Source organism: Cyanistes caeruleus, chromosome 6 (assembly GCF_971803275.1).
Source record: "Cyanistes caeruleus chromosome 6, bCyaCae1.hap1.1, whole genome shotgun sequence".
NCBI lineage: Eukaryota > Metazoa > Chordata > Aves > Passeriformes > Paridae > Cyanistes > Cyanistes caeruleus.
This window is the reverse complement of record NC_141706.1, coordinates 5,009,286-5,023,497: the sequence shown is the minus strand read 5'-3', so window position 1 is coordinate 5,023,497 and position 14,212 is coordinate 5,009,286. Positions and strand designations below refer to the sequence as shown.

The window sequence follows — 14,212 nt, the reverse complement described above, 5'->3', positions numbered from 1 at the left end:
CTTGCAGAACAGAAGCAGCTTCAGTAAGCCATGTTGCTGCTTTAATACATAACCTCTATGTCTTTCAGCAGAATGCCTGATGTTAAATGTCTCACTGTTTTTCAAGGGGTTAAGGTTGACATTGTTCTGGTTAACCCATGGCTACTAATAGTAGTATTAATATAAAAATTGAAAGAAAATAGAGCCAGGGAAAGGGAAACAGCCTTGGATTTTTGCTGTCTCATAAATTACTTTAAGAACAGGTATATATTTAGTTTATTCTAATGTAAGCTCCTATTGTTCATGTGTGTTTTGATTTTTCATCTCAGTAGAATTGTAATACATGTTGTGTGTTTAAGCAATGAGCTTGCAAGATATAGCACACAATATATAGCATGTTGAATATTCATAAATAACTAACCTGACTAAAATATGGTTTTAAGGCTTTTAGGAATTGTTACAGTACAATAGTAAAAATATCTATTTTTCTTCCAATTTGAATAAATAGTAAAATCTTAGCTTTTGTCAGTCCAGAATTATTGACATTCAGAAACAAATGGTTTTAGAAGACCTGAAATGTTTTGTTTTCCACAAATATTTTATTTTAGCCACATCTTTTGAGAAAGTAAAATATTTGAGCTTGTAGTTTGGAATTGTGATATGACTTGATGGAACTGGTTGGTAAAATTGTAAACATTTAAAGTGTTATTAACACTTTAACTACATTTTCTTTTACCTTTACTTACCAAACCTTGCAAACTCAAGTTTTTGGAGGCTTTAATCAGACTCAACTCAAATATCAAAATATCTAGTTATAAAATCTCAAGCAAATACATCTGGGAGAAGGGTGGGTAACTGAAGTGTTCATAAGAGGAGATGAATATAGAAATTTGTAAGGCTGAAACTCTTGTTTTATGTGCAAATAAATTAGTGATGAAAAACATTTGTGTAGAGTACACATTGTGATTTTATCAAAAAAACATCTCAGTTCATGCACATTTAAAAGTTCCCAGCAGATATCTCAATTACTAAACCATTACCCTTGAGTTACCATTTTGGCAGAGTGCAACCTGGAGCCTTCTCTCATCTCTGCTCATGTCTCTAGCAGCTGACCACACTTCTCCTTTAATTGGAGACACACTGAATGGTCTTCAACCTGCTTACCTAAGGTGATATTTTTTAGATTTAAAATTAATTCTATGTAAAATTTATTCCATGTAAAAAGGTCTTTACTTATGGTCATGACCAAAGATCTTTCCCTACAGATTCCTTTTGTCCCACTAATCTACACATACTACAGAGTTTGTAAGGGGAAAAGGTTACTGATTTTCCTTTGTCCAGAAGAGCAGTTATTTTCAGAGCTGCATGCCCAATTTGGGCCTAAAATTAGAATTTGACCGTGAAGAATGCTTCTAGAAGGGTGGTTGCTATAGGTTTAAATTATTAATATGTATTTGCATGTTACTGCTCTTTACAGCCAGCTGTTACCAACAGTGATATCATGTTCGTTAAAATTCACTGTCCATGGGAGACATTGTGCAAATATGCAGAAAGAATGAACATCAGGATGCCTTTCAGGTATTGTGGAAACTATTTTATGAAACCTATAATTCAGTGATTCATATTAAAAGCTCATCGCTTATTTAAGTCTAAAATGCAGTCTTTACTGCTCTGTAGCCAGGCATGCTCATATTTATTTTAGTGATGTGATAGGGAGAGAGGAGAAATAAATAGTAAGTCCTGTTCTTTCCTCATTTTCACACAGTACTCTGTGTTACTTGTTTTCAAACTTGCCTTATAAATCAAAGCATATGTCTTTTAGAAAACAGTAGTTCACACATTGTTTTGGATGTTCCTGGCAGAGTTTCAGATATTCTCCATCTGAGCTCGATCAGATAATAAACTCCTCCATGATTTTAGAGTTTTTTCTTAAGTCTTACTGAAATGCAAGTGAAATGACAGAAAAATCTAGTGTCTTCTATGTCTCCAATATAATACATATTGTCACAGTTTGAGTAAAATTAGGTCCAGTAGCTTTCTTTACGAAGAATAATGACTGAAGTGAGTTCCTTGTCTGAATGCAGAACAAGTTCTATTGTATGTTTCTTCAATAAATATTTGCTATCAATTTGTGGGACAGGTTAATATTTCCTGCAACAATACATAAGTCTTTAAAAGAGAAAATGTGCATTTTCAAACTGGTTAATAATGTTTTTAGAGAGAGAGAAGAGCATATATTGTGCTAACTAGATGCTAAATTTGTGTGACTTGTGGAAAATGCCCTTGCAGTACTCTTTTCTCACTCAAACTGCCAAGTGCTCAATATTTTATGCTGTTGGCAGTGTGGCTCTCTTGCACTGATCCTAAGACAGAAACAGTGATTGTGAAGCATCCATTGCTCAAATCTTGCTCCACATACCTAGTTCTGTAATGAGTTTTCACATCATGCCATTAAGCCTTCAAAATAAGCTTTTTTCCATAAAAAAATGTTTCCTGTAACAGTCATCTTCCATATGTTTAAGGATATTATTATAGTGCTATTTGAGCTTATCTTGTTCAAAAAAATATTTATCAGTATATTAAATATAGAAGTGTTTATGCATGGGTATACACACATAAATAATCTAAATTCCAATTAAAAAAAATTTTTTTTTACATTTTTTACATACATTAATTCACAAAATTGTGTTTTAGAAATGGTTTGAATTCTTCATAATTTTAGTTACTTCATAGATGCATAGTGCTCTCAGAACAAAAAAGGCTGACTTTTGCAATCCTTGTTTCAAATAAATCCAGATTTATTTGGAAGGCATTCTAGGTCATGTTTGTTTGTTATATTATTAAATGACATGCAAATATATTCTCTTTAGTATTTCCCAAAAGTGTCTTTATTCCTGGACTGTTGCCTTAGCTTCTTTTTATGCAATTCATTTCAGTCAACCAAAAGTAGATAAAATACTAAATTTTGCAATTTCACCTTTTGGGTAGTTTTGCTGTGCAATGAAATACATATATTTGGGAAGAAATTTTTCCACCTGTGCCTCCATAATAGAACTGTGAGAAATAGTAAATTGGTCAACATTTCTATGATGTTTAAAAGTATTTTAATAGAAATTCAAATGAAATTGCACTTTAAAACTTGTGTGAATATTTCAGTATATTTCTTGAATTTGTATACCTTTTAAAACAGAAGATTCAACACAATTCTGTTATGAACACAAACTGGATGTAGCAGAACTGAAGGACAGTCTGCCCTGTTTTGCCAGCAGCCTTTCTAAAGTGTCTCCCACAGGAGATGAGCAGATTTTCATTATACCTTCTCCATTTATAGAAGGCTGTGCTTTAGAAACTTGCTGAGACAGAGTTCAGGTCTTCATCTTTGTTCATATTTACCCAAATGGCTTTTTCATGGGTAATTTTTCATGGATATATATATATATGGATATATTTTCATGGATAATAAAAAATATACATATACAATCCTCTAACAGCATTCTGTAACCACACCTTGTATAATTTAATTTTGTATCCTTTAAAAAACACTTGTGTTTAGAGTGTTGAACTTGCTTTTTTTTTAATGAAACCTTTCCTACCTGGATGGTGTACTGTTTTCCTGAGGTAACCTCAAATGATCCAATTCTCCCACAATTAATGGTTACTCTGGAGTATCTTCCTCCCAAAAATTTTTAGGTCATCCTTAGGTAGATTTAAGTAGGCCTAAGAGGAGGAGACAGTTGGACTTGATGTTCTTTGTGAGTCCCTTCTTACTTGAAATATTCTGTAATTCTAAAAAGCAAATTATTTTTCTTAGGCTTTTTCTGTTTTATCAGTGGTTTCTGACTGGTTCTAGTACATAGTTAAAGAGGACAGATAAGCTTCCCTGCAGTATTTTAATGGAGTATACCCGTTTGTTCTTGCAGTCTTCCAAAATTTTGACTTTTAGTTATGGTCACTATAAAATATACCACATGCCAATATCATATATGAATAGCATGTGAAGAATTAAATTCAAACTTTTTAGTTTCATTTTGCTCAATCAAGGAATCTAAACAAAATCAACAGAATTATTATCACACTAGTTACTTCCCTCTGTTTCTGAAAAGTAAAAATACTTCTGAGATTCACCTACAGCCCCAGAACTGTTTTAGCATTGCATTATACCAAAATGTGTAGCAGATATATATGTATCATATAGGTAACATAGATGGAATCTCAGTGTTTCAATTGAAGAAGGAAATTTTAAAAAAAATTCTATAGACAGTGTGTAGTAATCATTATTGTCCTGTATATAAGGCTGATTTTGCAATGCTACTTTATTTGGAAACATATGTATATGGTTTCAAACAGGGTTTGCATAAGCATCAAAGTTAAATCATGACTGTACTACAATTTTTTAGCTTTTATAGGTACTTTTGCTAAGGATATGGTCTGTCAATAGAAATACAACTACTATATGTTTTCAGAACTGAGACAAAGCTTTAATTTTATTTGTCTACAAGTATCTTCTGGCACGTAATTATTACTGTTTCTGTAATTTAGCTGAACTCCATCTGTACAAAACAGCTAAGGTAACTAAAGGGAATTAAAGAAGGCTTTTGTTAAAAAAAAATAGTCTGAAAACCCTTTAATAACATTTCATTGCTCCATTTACCGTTCTGCCTAGCAGAACCAAGTGTCAGGCTGCCAACAGTCTGCAGATTGGTAGAAACATAATTTTCCAATGGCCATGTATTTTCCAGGCAATGTGTCTTTCACCCACTTTTTAATGCATTAATTTCAGTGGATCTTCAATGTCAGTAATGCACTTTAATAAATCTCAAAAACTGCCCAGGTGTGCAGTTGCAGATCTTGCCAAGTCCTGAGGGATCTGCAATATCAAGGCATTTATGTGGTTAAAATGTGATGTGAAATTATGGGAGGGGGCCAGAAAACCTGAAACTAGATATGGAAAATATAACCATGCAGCAAATATGTCTCCATTTAGTTTCAAAACAACTGATCTCAGAAGACTTTACTGGGAATTTCTGGTCTTGTTTCTCTAAGTGTCTATAACCAGTGAAGGGTGGAGGGAAAAGAACTGTTAAGTGACTTATTGATTAGCTATCATTATTGTCAGTAGCTACAAACCTAAAATGTAATTTTAAAACAACAGTAAAACTGGAAAAATGTGAAACCATGTTATTGTAATGACTTATTCTATTTCAGTTGCCTTTTTAAAGTGTTTTTCACTGTTTTGTCTATGAAAATGTTATGTTTTAAAGTGTCTAGCATTCTTTTTTGATGTGTATGTCCTTTTCAGCTGTCTCCTACTTGATTAATATCAGCTGATTTTTGCTTTTCTTTCAGGAAAAAATGTTATTACACTGACTGGAGGAGCAAAACCATGGGCAGGTTGGTGGGTGATATGTAGCTTCTAATTTTGTCAGATAGCCACCCTGCTAAAGAAAACCCATTTGCAGTTGTAAATTTATCCGTGAAACTTGAAAAATAAGATTTATTTTCCTGAAACCTCAAAATATGTCAGCTCAAAGTGTTAAAATATTCATCCATAACAAGGTGCAGTACTTTAAAGCTTTGCCAGTTCTCTGTTTAGAGATGTAAAAATATTTATGCCAGGGAAAGAAAAAAAAAAACCCAAAAAAAACACCAAACTGAAAACTTTATCCTCACAGCAATGATTTTATACCAGATCTACCTCTGCCTTTATATCTGCTGACACAAAGGCATACTTCTTTAGCATGAAGGATACTTTTGAGTGTATTTCTCAGATTCTGGCAGTCAGCTTTTTCCTTAGATATGCAAACATACTTTTTCTCCTGTGTGTCCTCATCATCAGGAACAAATCAATACCACATGCTGAAGGCTGCTTTGAATTTTTGTTTTCTGGCTGAGAGAGTAACTTGCCAAACTCCCTTGTAGCTTGCTGCTGCTGCTGTTAGTATTTTTCTCAGGCAGCAGAAGGGCACAAGAGGCTCTAGGGGCAGGTGAGAGGAGCCTGGGAGTGCTAGGGAGTGAGAATGGAGGATGCTGAGCTGTAGCTACTACCCATCACTTTAGTCAGATGTAATTATATCTTGTAAATCTGAATCCCTGGTGGAAAAGATACATGAAAATATTTCACATGAGGGAAATCTCCCGGAAGAGTTCCCTATCATAGGTTTTCTTGAGAAGGATCTTGATATGAGATTGCTTTTGATTTAGGTTCTCTTACTGTTACTTTAGATGATAAAGAGCTCTCATTTCTCTGGGACAGTTTAGTGAGTCTCAACAGTTTCCAAGATGATCAGCTAGCTGCAACAGATTGTTGAATGGTAAAGTGAGAAAACTTTAAACATATAAACTAATAAAATATGTTGAAATAAACCAATTTATAACATAGATTTACAACTGCATTTTGTCCTCTTCCTGGTTCACATGCTTGCTCCATTTTACATGCATTATGAAAAGTCTAAGTGATACGCTTTTAATAAAAGGTAAAATCAACAAGCTTTACTTCAAAATTGTCTTATTTCATCTATAAACCATCTGGTGAGTCCTGGATATTACATAAATACTGTTTTCCTTATTTAGAAGGACAGATGTCTGAGAGATGCAACTTAAGTTGCAAAGTACCTGAGAATTGAGTATTAAGTAATTTTCATGCCAGATTGATTTTGTATTTGAGATAAATGTTTTTACCTGTGATTTCCTTTGAGTATGAACATTTTTCTGCATATATTTTCTGGCACTTTATATAACTGCACAAAGGAATTGTGTGAAACAGAAGAAATAAAGAAAGAAGCTATATTTAAAATTGAAAGCTAACTCTAAAACTGTTGACATAGACATAGCATGCATACTTTAACATCTACAGCTGTCATTGTTACCTTGCATCTTAAAATTTTTCAAACTTAACTAGTCTGTGGTTTATTAAATCTCTTATTAAAATTTCTAAGTTGAGTTTATATGAGCTACAATGAAGAACTGTATTAAAATTCTTGTATATCAAAACATTAAGGTTATAAACTTTCTATAATTTAGGAATATCCAGTAACCCTAGTATATTAGACCTCCTGTGACTTGTACACTTCTCTAACTTTATTGACACAGTTATATGATAGATATGTAAGTATGCATAAATGTTCTTTAAAAGGTCTGCAAAAGATTATTAGGTACATGAATGAAAGGACAAAGAAAATGTAATATTTAATTTCTTTTATGTGGTATCTGTTTGGTGTCTCTATATTTATTTATACACCTTTAAAAAGCCCTTAACATTGTGTTTACTACTGGATGATGATTGCTGTCAGAAATCCCTAACATGACTGGTGAAGTTGCTTTATTCTGGTGTCTCATACCATGAATTTAGTCATCCAATGCCAAGAGAATCTATATATGGTGTTCCTTTGCACTGCAGTCCAGGGTAAATGTAATCTACAAGGATTTTTGGATGAACTTGTTCTGCAAAAAAAAGATTAACCAACCAAATAAATCAGAAGGGTACAACTGAGAATGAAAGTTGAACAAAGCTGAAATTACAAATGTCTTCATAAAATATTAAATTGTACAGCTAAAAGTGAAACACACATGAATTTCAAAGTAATAGCCCTTGTTCCAAGGTGCATGATATTCCAGTAGCACCAGCTGGAGTGGTTTCAATAAAAGCATACCTGAAGCAGTCTCCCATACCACTGGGACTTTTTTTTATCTCATTGCCTGAACTACTGACTTCCCCAGACCAGCTCTCTCTGCTTTTACTGTTACTAAATAAGCTATATTGAATAGATTAAGTCAGGGATCTGTTTAAACTGCTACTTTTAACCTAGAAAGCCACTCTGAGTAAAAATGCTTATACTCAGTCCTATGATTTAGGCAAAAAATTGTATTTAAAAGCAAGCTCCATGAAAATTCTGTTTCTTCTTCAACAGTAAATAGCATAAGAAAAAATGTCTCTCTTGTTGGATCATTTTTATACATTTCTGAGTTGCAGTATTCTATGCTCTCTAGCACTAAAGGCACTACATTTTGTCTTAGAAGAGAAACTGCAAATGTTATGTGGACACAAACATTAATTTATTCCAATGCTGCTTTTCATGTTAAAAGAAGCAGACATGAATTTAAAACAAGAGCTATCTTCTTTAACATAATATTTATCTACTATTTTTTAGATTTTTGTATGGGAGAAATGATCAAGACTTGACCAGTAAGATCCCCTAACCAATTTTAAAGTACTTTAATAATATAAAAACCTGAAATTAGATACATTGTTTTTCTTTTCTTTCTGATGCATCTGCATATTTTCCTCATTAAAAAAAAAGGATTCTGGATTTTGACTAAAAAGTCAGCAAGTGTACAACAGAAAAAAATGTTCAAGAGAAGAAAGGGGAAACTTCACTTATATAAACTGTACTAAGAGAACTTTCACTGGAACTAGTAGAGATAATCAACTCACTAAGGTATTATTAAAGAGACTTAAGGAATCCACCTGCCTGTGAACTGTGTTCTGTGTTTCAATTTCATGCACATATTATGTTCTTTAGCTTATAATGGTTGGTGTTGAGCACAAGTGGTGTCCCTCAAGTACAGTATCAGTCACAACAGAATGTGCACCAATAGCTTGCAATATATAGCAAGAAGAAAATTTTGATTATTTTAAATGTAACTCTAAAATCCTTCTCCAACATTTGGCTGAAATTTATATCTGTGTGAAATAGGAGTAGAATGTTTTTGCTGGTGTTGATAATAAGAAGTGCATTTTCACAAGGGTTGCTTTGTTGCCTGAGAGGAATTTACCATATCATCACTTACTACACTTCACTATGAACATTATGAAATTATGTTCATTCACATTATGAAATATTATTAACATTATGAAATATAGCTTTTTATTATGGGCATTATGAAATGTGTAGCTGTGCTTCTGTTTAGCACAGGCAATGAAGTATTTAGGGAAAAAAAATTGTTGCTTAGTTTCACACTTCTTGTGGATATAAAACATAAATAATATATATGCTTTATATATCATGCATATATATTCACTGAGTAGAATCCAAATTCCACTGGAAAAAATGCTATTTAGGGAATGTTTTTCTCAAATTTAGACTTTTTCTGAATCTCTGATATGCTTATTGTGTCATGATTTGTATTTATTGTGTCAGCATTTGCTTTATTTGAGATCTACTCCTTAAATAACCATGTTGCACTGTAGTTGCATATGAAAAAATATAGGTGAGCAAAGAGTACAAAACTGAAGTGAGCATTTGCTTGAAATTTAACTGCACTTGACTAGATTTCCCAGTGTATAAATGATACCCTGAGACATCATTTAGTCAAGGTACCAGTAGACAAAATAAAATAAAAATTAGAATAAAAAATTATAATTTAATTGAAGATACAACATTGATGTTATTTGTGTTATGTAGGAACACAATTCCTACATAATGAATTTTTAGGAATCTGGAGGAAGCCATATCTGGGTGGGTTTTTTGCCTAAATACTACATAACCATTTTGGTGTAACATATCCTTTGTTTTATTTGATATTTAGGTGTATAGTTTCGTAAGGCAATATCAGCTCTTGGATTTTTAAGAAAATTTTGCAGGGGAAAACTTTGTTGCAATCTGAAAAACATAATCTGATCCTTAGCACTCCCAAGTTTACTTAAAAATTTTATGAATTTTAGTGTCCATATTAGCAGGCAAGAGATCAGGGAAGAGTTTCACTTGCTTTATTCGGTGTGGTTAGGTATGTTCTTGACTGAAGCAGAAGCATCCACAGTTCTTCCAGGTGAATTACCTTGGAGAATTTATTTCTCCAGACTCAATACTGCAGTCCCATTTTGAGCCATAATCCCACTAATTTTAGGATGAGTTTTACTCAAGTAAAGTGTTCAAGATGGATTGCAAATAAATATTGTTCATTTTGCTTTTAAACACCTTCTTTTATTAGCTAAATGTGGAATTTTCTAACTTTCACTTAATTTCATTTCTAGTATGATTTCACTAAATATGCAGTGCTGGAGATAGAAACAACCAGGAATTGAGAGCATGTAAATCTGACTTCTTATTGTCTCAGTTTGCAGAGAAATATTAGAGAGCTGAAAAGTTGGTTGCCGAGAAATCCGATGAAGCTGGATAAGGAGGCCCTGCCTGATCTGGAAGAAACAGATTGTTACACAGCGCCCTTCAGCCGTGCACGAATACACCAGTAAGTGCTGGCACTGGAAAAACAGTGCCAGAGACCACAAGGATTTTCTGTTTTCTCACTTCTAGGCAAGTGCCATAGAGGTGGCTGCTAACAGATGGTCAGTGGCAATAGCAAGTATCATATTTGATGTTACTCTCTCGAAGTGAAAATCTGCTCTGTGTTACTTGCTGTTTGATGGCCACTCAGTAACATAATCTGAAAATTGACTGAAAAAGTGAATGTTGCCATTTTAGTTTAGAAGTTTTTTGGTTTTGTTTCCCTTACATTACAAAATGCAAGTTACTTGCTCAAGTTTTCTGTGCTTATTACTTATTTTACTTAGGCAAAACCTGATGCAGCTGTTGAAATTCAGAGCACCAAATTTTTGGAAGCAAGCTAAAACCAGTGATGATTTTTCTCTCTTATCAGATCTGCATTTAAAAAGGTCTTTTGCCTCTGAAAATACAAATATATATATACAATGAAGCTATATGTGTTCAAATCAGCATGTTGATGATGCTGTAGTTAAACTGTGAAATAAATTTTTTCAGTACCTACAAAGTTAGGTTTTAAAATTCTGTTTCTTAATTTTAAAGTTATTTTTTGATAACTGTTGTAGGAGAGAAAAGTTAATTTAAAGTAGAAATATGAATAAGGATAAACAGGATTTTTCCACTCAGTATAGAAGCTAAATTGTAGCGAACTGACTTTACCTCAGAAAAAGAGTAATTGCATTACAGGCTCGTTTTTTATTATTCTTTTTTCAGTAACTTAGCATACTGCACTGGATCAATCCCCTGCTTTGGGTGTTTTCTTCTCAATCAGCTCAGCTATGTAATGAATTGTAATAGCATCACTTATGGCACAGCTGAGCAGGAAGAAGCTCCTGCATATCAGATTTCTGGTGTCCAGAATGGAGCCATCTGGCCAAGGACGCTTTACTTGGCTCCATCTTGGGATCCTCTAAGGGAAAATGGTTGTGGAGCTTCTAACCAAGTCTCCAGTGCATGGATTTTTATTTTTTTTGTTTTTAAATAGTAATTTTGGTGGTTCCACTACACAGACAGCTATCAACTCATAAGTAATTTGAATTTAAGGTCACCGCTGTTACTGAAGATCTTTATTTGATTAATTATATCCAGAACAGAAATTAACTAGATAGTAGGATATTTTTGGGTTTAGTTTTAGTTTTGTTTTCCCAAAATAATCTGTGATAAGGGTAACTTTATTCAACCTGCTGTAAGGGTGTAAAATCTTATGTCTAAGGAATGTAAACATCGAATAAATCATTGTAAAAAGAAAACACTTGAACAGCAATCTTTCAACATGTGTGCATTGTTTTGAATATTAAGACATTCATTATTTTAATAGTTTTACGATAAACAACAAAGACAGCTTCTTCAGCAATTCCACAAGAAGTAGAATTGTGCATCATGTGCTACAGAGAACGAAGTATGAAGATGGAAAATCCAAAATGGGTGAGAATGCTGGATTTTTTACCTAACCCAAAGCTATAAATTTTTTCATCTTTAATTGCCTGAAAAATTATCAGTTGAATAAACTCAGTTAATTTTTTCCTGTTCTTGAAATCTTTCCATTCACACAGTAACAGAGTTGAAGCAATGTCCCATCATTTTCTACCTAAATATCTCAGTGAAAATTTGCAGTATTTCTAACTTAATTGCTCATTCATTAAAATAAAATGGAGAGATTATCATAACTTTACATTATTGATAGCCACAGTAAGGGTTACATATACCTCAGAAAGCTGACAGTGTTTTCAAGGACTGCTCCAATCTATCCTAATGTTTCAGCTATTATCCATCAGTTTCAGTCCAGCAGAATCAATGTGTGATTCTGCTTGATTTATTTGAGGTCTCAGAGACAGCTGATCTGAAGACTAAATTTGGTTTATTTCAACACTCATAATACATTGTTAGTTTTTAGGAGGTCTAAATACCCATTTTCATTTTCAGTGACCAAGGGATGTATGCATGATTTTCTGGTTTTTCTGCAGGAATTAAATAAAGGAGTAAATATGCAGAGGCTTGGATGATACCAATTACAGAAAGTTGTTGCTTGATTTTCTGAACAAAAGCAGTATTAAAAAAAAAAGGGAGAATAAGTGTTCATATCCAACACCTTTGCAGCTGATGATGACAAATTTCATTATGAGATTAAAAAAATTTGTATATTTGAAGAGACAAATCTGTATTGCACCATACATTCCTGTTTCTTGGGAAAACTTTTGGCTACAAACCTGTTCTTAAAGGCTGTTGAATATTTTTATTGTACCTCTCAGTGGTTATTTACTTTTTCATTTTTTATAATGTGCTGTGCAAGTACAACAAATCTGGTTTTAGGAACTGATCCAAAATGCAATAGTCAGTCTGGCACAGAGATGATGATGAGAGCAGTCTGGCTCTGATATGAAATTCTCAGCTGGCTTATATTTAAAAATACCAGGTTAGCTTTTAACTCTGCAGGGGTTTCACTGCCTCAAGGATTGTCTATACATACCACTCTCTGTGTATATCAGGTCATCTGGTCACCCATAAAATCTGTATTATATGCTCTGAGGAGTACAATGTGAATGTAACTATCTTCTCATTCTCAATCTGGTACAAACACTCCAGAGAACACTAAGAGAGAGGTTTCAGACTTTTGTGCTTTGGCAAGTTTTTGGTGTTTAGCTTGACAGAACCAGAAATCTTTAAGGATCAGTAATACCTGATGAAGTAGTTTTTGGGAATTATTGTCATCTTTAGCAGCATTCTTGCCATTTAACACTAAGTTACATTCTCCAAATGTAACTTGAAAATTCACACTACTTGAAAAATGTGTATAAAAAAATTGATATTCAGAACTAACACTGTTTTGCATTTTTTTAGGTATTAATAGGTTACTAAATAATGGAACATATGAAGCAGCATTCCCACCACATGAGGTAACCTGGTTAATTTGATTTTCAGCTTCATATTTAGATTAAAGCTTGCACTAGTGGCTTGGGATCTTACTTTAATTTTTGCCTGCAAACTTTATTTGGATAATTTGGATATTATAACATCCTGGAACATTTTCTGGTTGGACTAGGATATTATAATTCTTCTCTGATTTTTATGAACTGGACATTGCCTGTTGAGTTCTTAAGGAGAGAATTAGTTGTTCCAATTTGTTCCAGTTAGTTGTATTAAATTACATTTGCTTGCCACCTACAAAAGGTTTTGTTTTTCTAATAGCTTGGCCACTTGATCACAGTTAGGGAGACTGCTTAATTATTTCCTGTTTAGTATTTTCAGAATAGTTCTGGATAATTTCTACTTGGCAATACTTTTTTCAGTAGTTTAAAGTCTACTAAAGACTGCAGCCCCAAAAAATAAACTAAAAACCTGGGTATGACTTAAGAGGGTTTTCAGAAAATCTTTTGAAATGTTGAAAAGAAGAAGCAAGCCACACAAGTCTTTGAAATGCTCTCAGGAACATGGTAATTGCAGCTCTGAACTCTGGGTGTTTCAGCTGAATATTGTGACTTGATTTTGTGTTTCAAAGGCTTTACAAATGGCTGAGAGTAATTTTTAAATTATTAAATGCTTTCATTTTTAATTATTAAATACCAGGAATACAGAGAAGGAATATTTTATATAAATAATGTAACATCATTGTTAATGCTTCAGCTGTGCATTATTGACTTCAGGGAAAAGCTGGCTTTGCTACCAGAAAAGCCTGTGAAGCTTCCTCTGGCATCAAAGCTGTGCTGTCATATCTATTTTATATGTTCCTTTGTTGTGGCATAAGCTACTGTTCCACATCTCAGTTAAAATTAGTAAAATCATATTTTTAAGCCACTCTTAATTGCTGCTTGACTGATGCTAAGGACTAGTGGTAGAACACTCAATTTTTAATTTTTTTTTTTTCTTTCCCACATGAACAAACAAGGATGAAAGTTCAATCCCAGTGGGAATGCTGAGACTTGAACTCATTTTATGGATAATAATGCAGAAAGAAGCAAGAAAAAAATTAAAACATGTAATACTGGGTAATGCTTTGCAGTCATTTATCCAGCCTGCTG

At 33.2% G+C, this 14,212-nt stretch overlaps 1 protein-coding gene across 3 annotated transcripts in view; it reads left to right on the top strand.

The window, feature by feature from the left end:
- ANO3 (anoctamin 3) overlaps window positions 1–14,212 on the top strand; it is a 153,656-nt gene that overhangs the window by 98,482 nt on the left and 40,962 nt on the right. For all 3 annotated transcript variants that reach the window (XM_086891994.1, XM_086891995.1, XM_086891996.1), the window contains 5 exons: window positions 1,457–1,557; window positions 5,326–5,370; window positions 10,033–10,164; window positions 11,515–11,621; window positions 13,035–13,090. In XM_086891994.1, coding sequence (XP_086748120.1) covers window positions 1,457–1,557; window positions 5,326–5,370; window positions 10,033–10,164; window positions 11,515–11,621; window positions 13,035–13,090 — 441 coding nt within the window. The remainder of the gene's footprint in view (window positions 1–1,456; window positions 1,558–5,325; window positions 5,371–10,032; window positions 10,165–11,514; window positions 11,622–13,034; window positions 13,091–14,212) is intronic.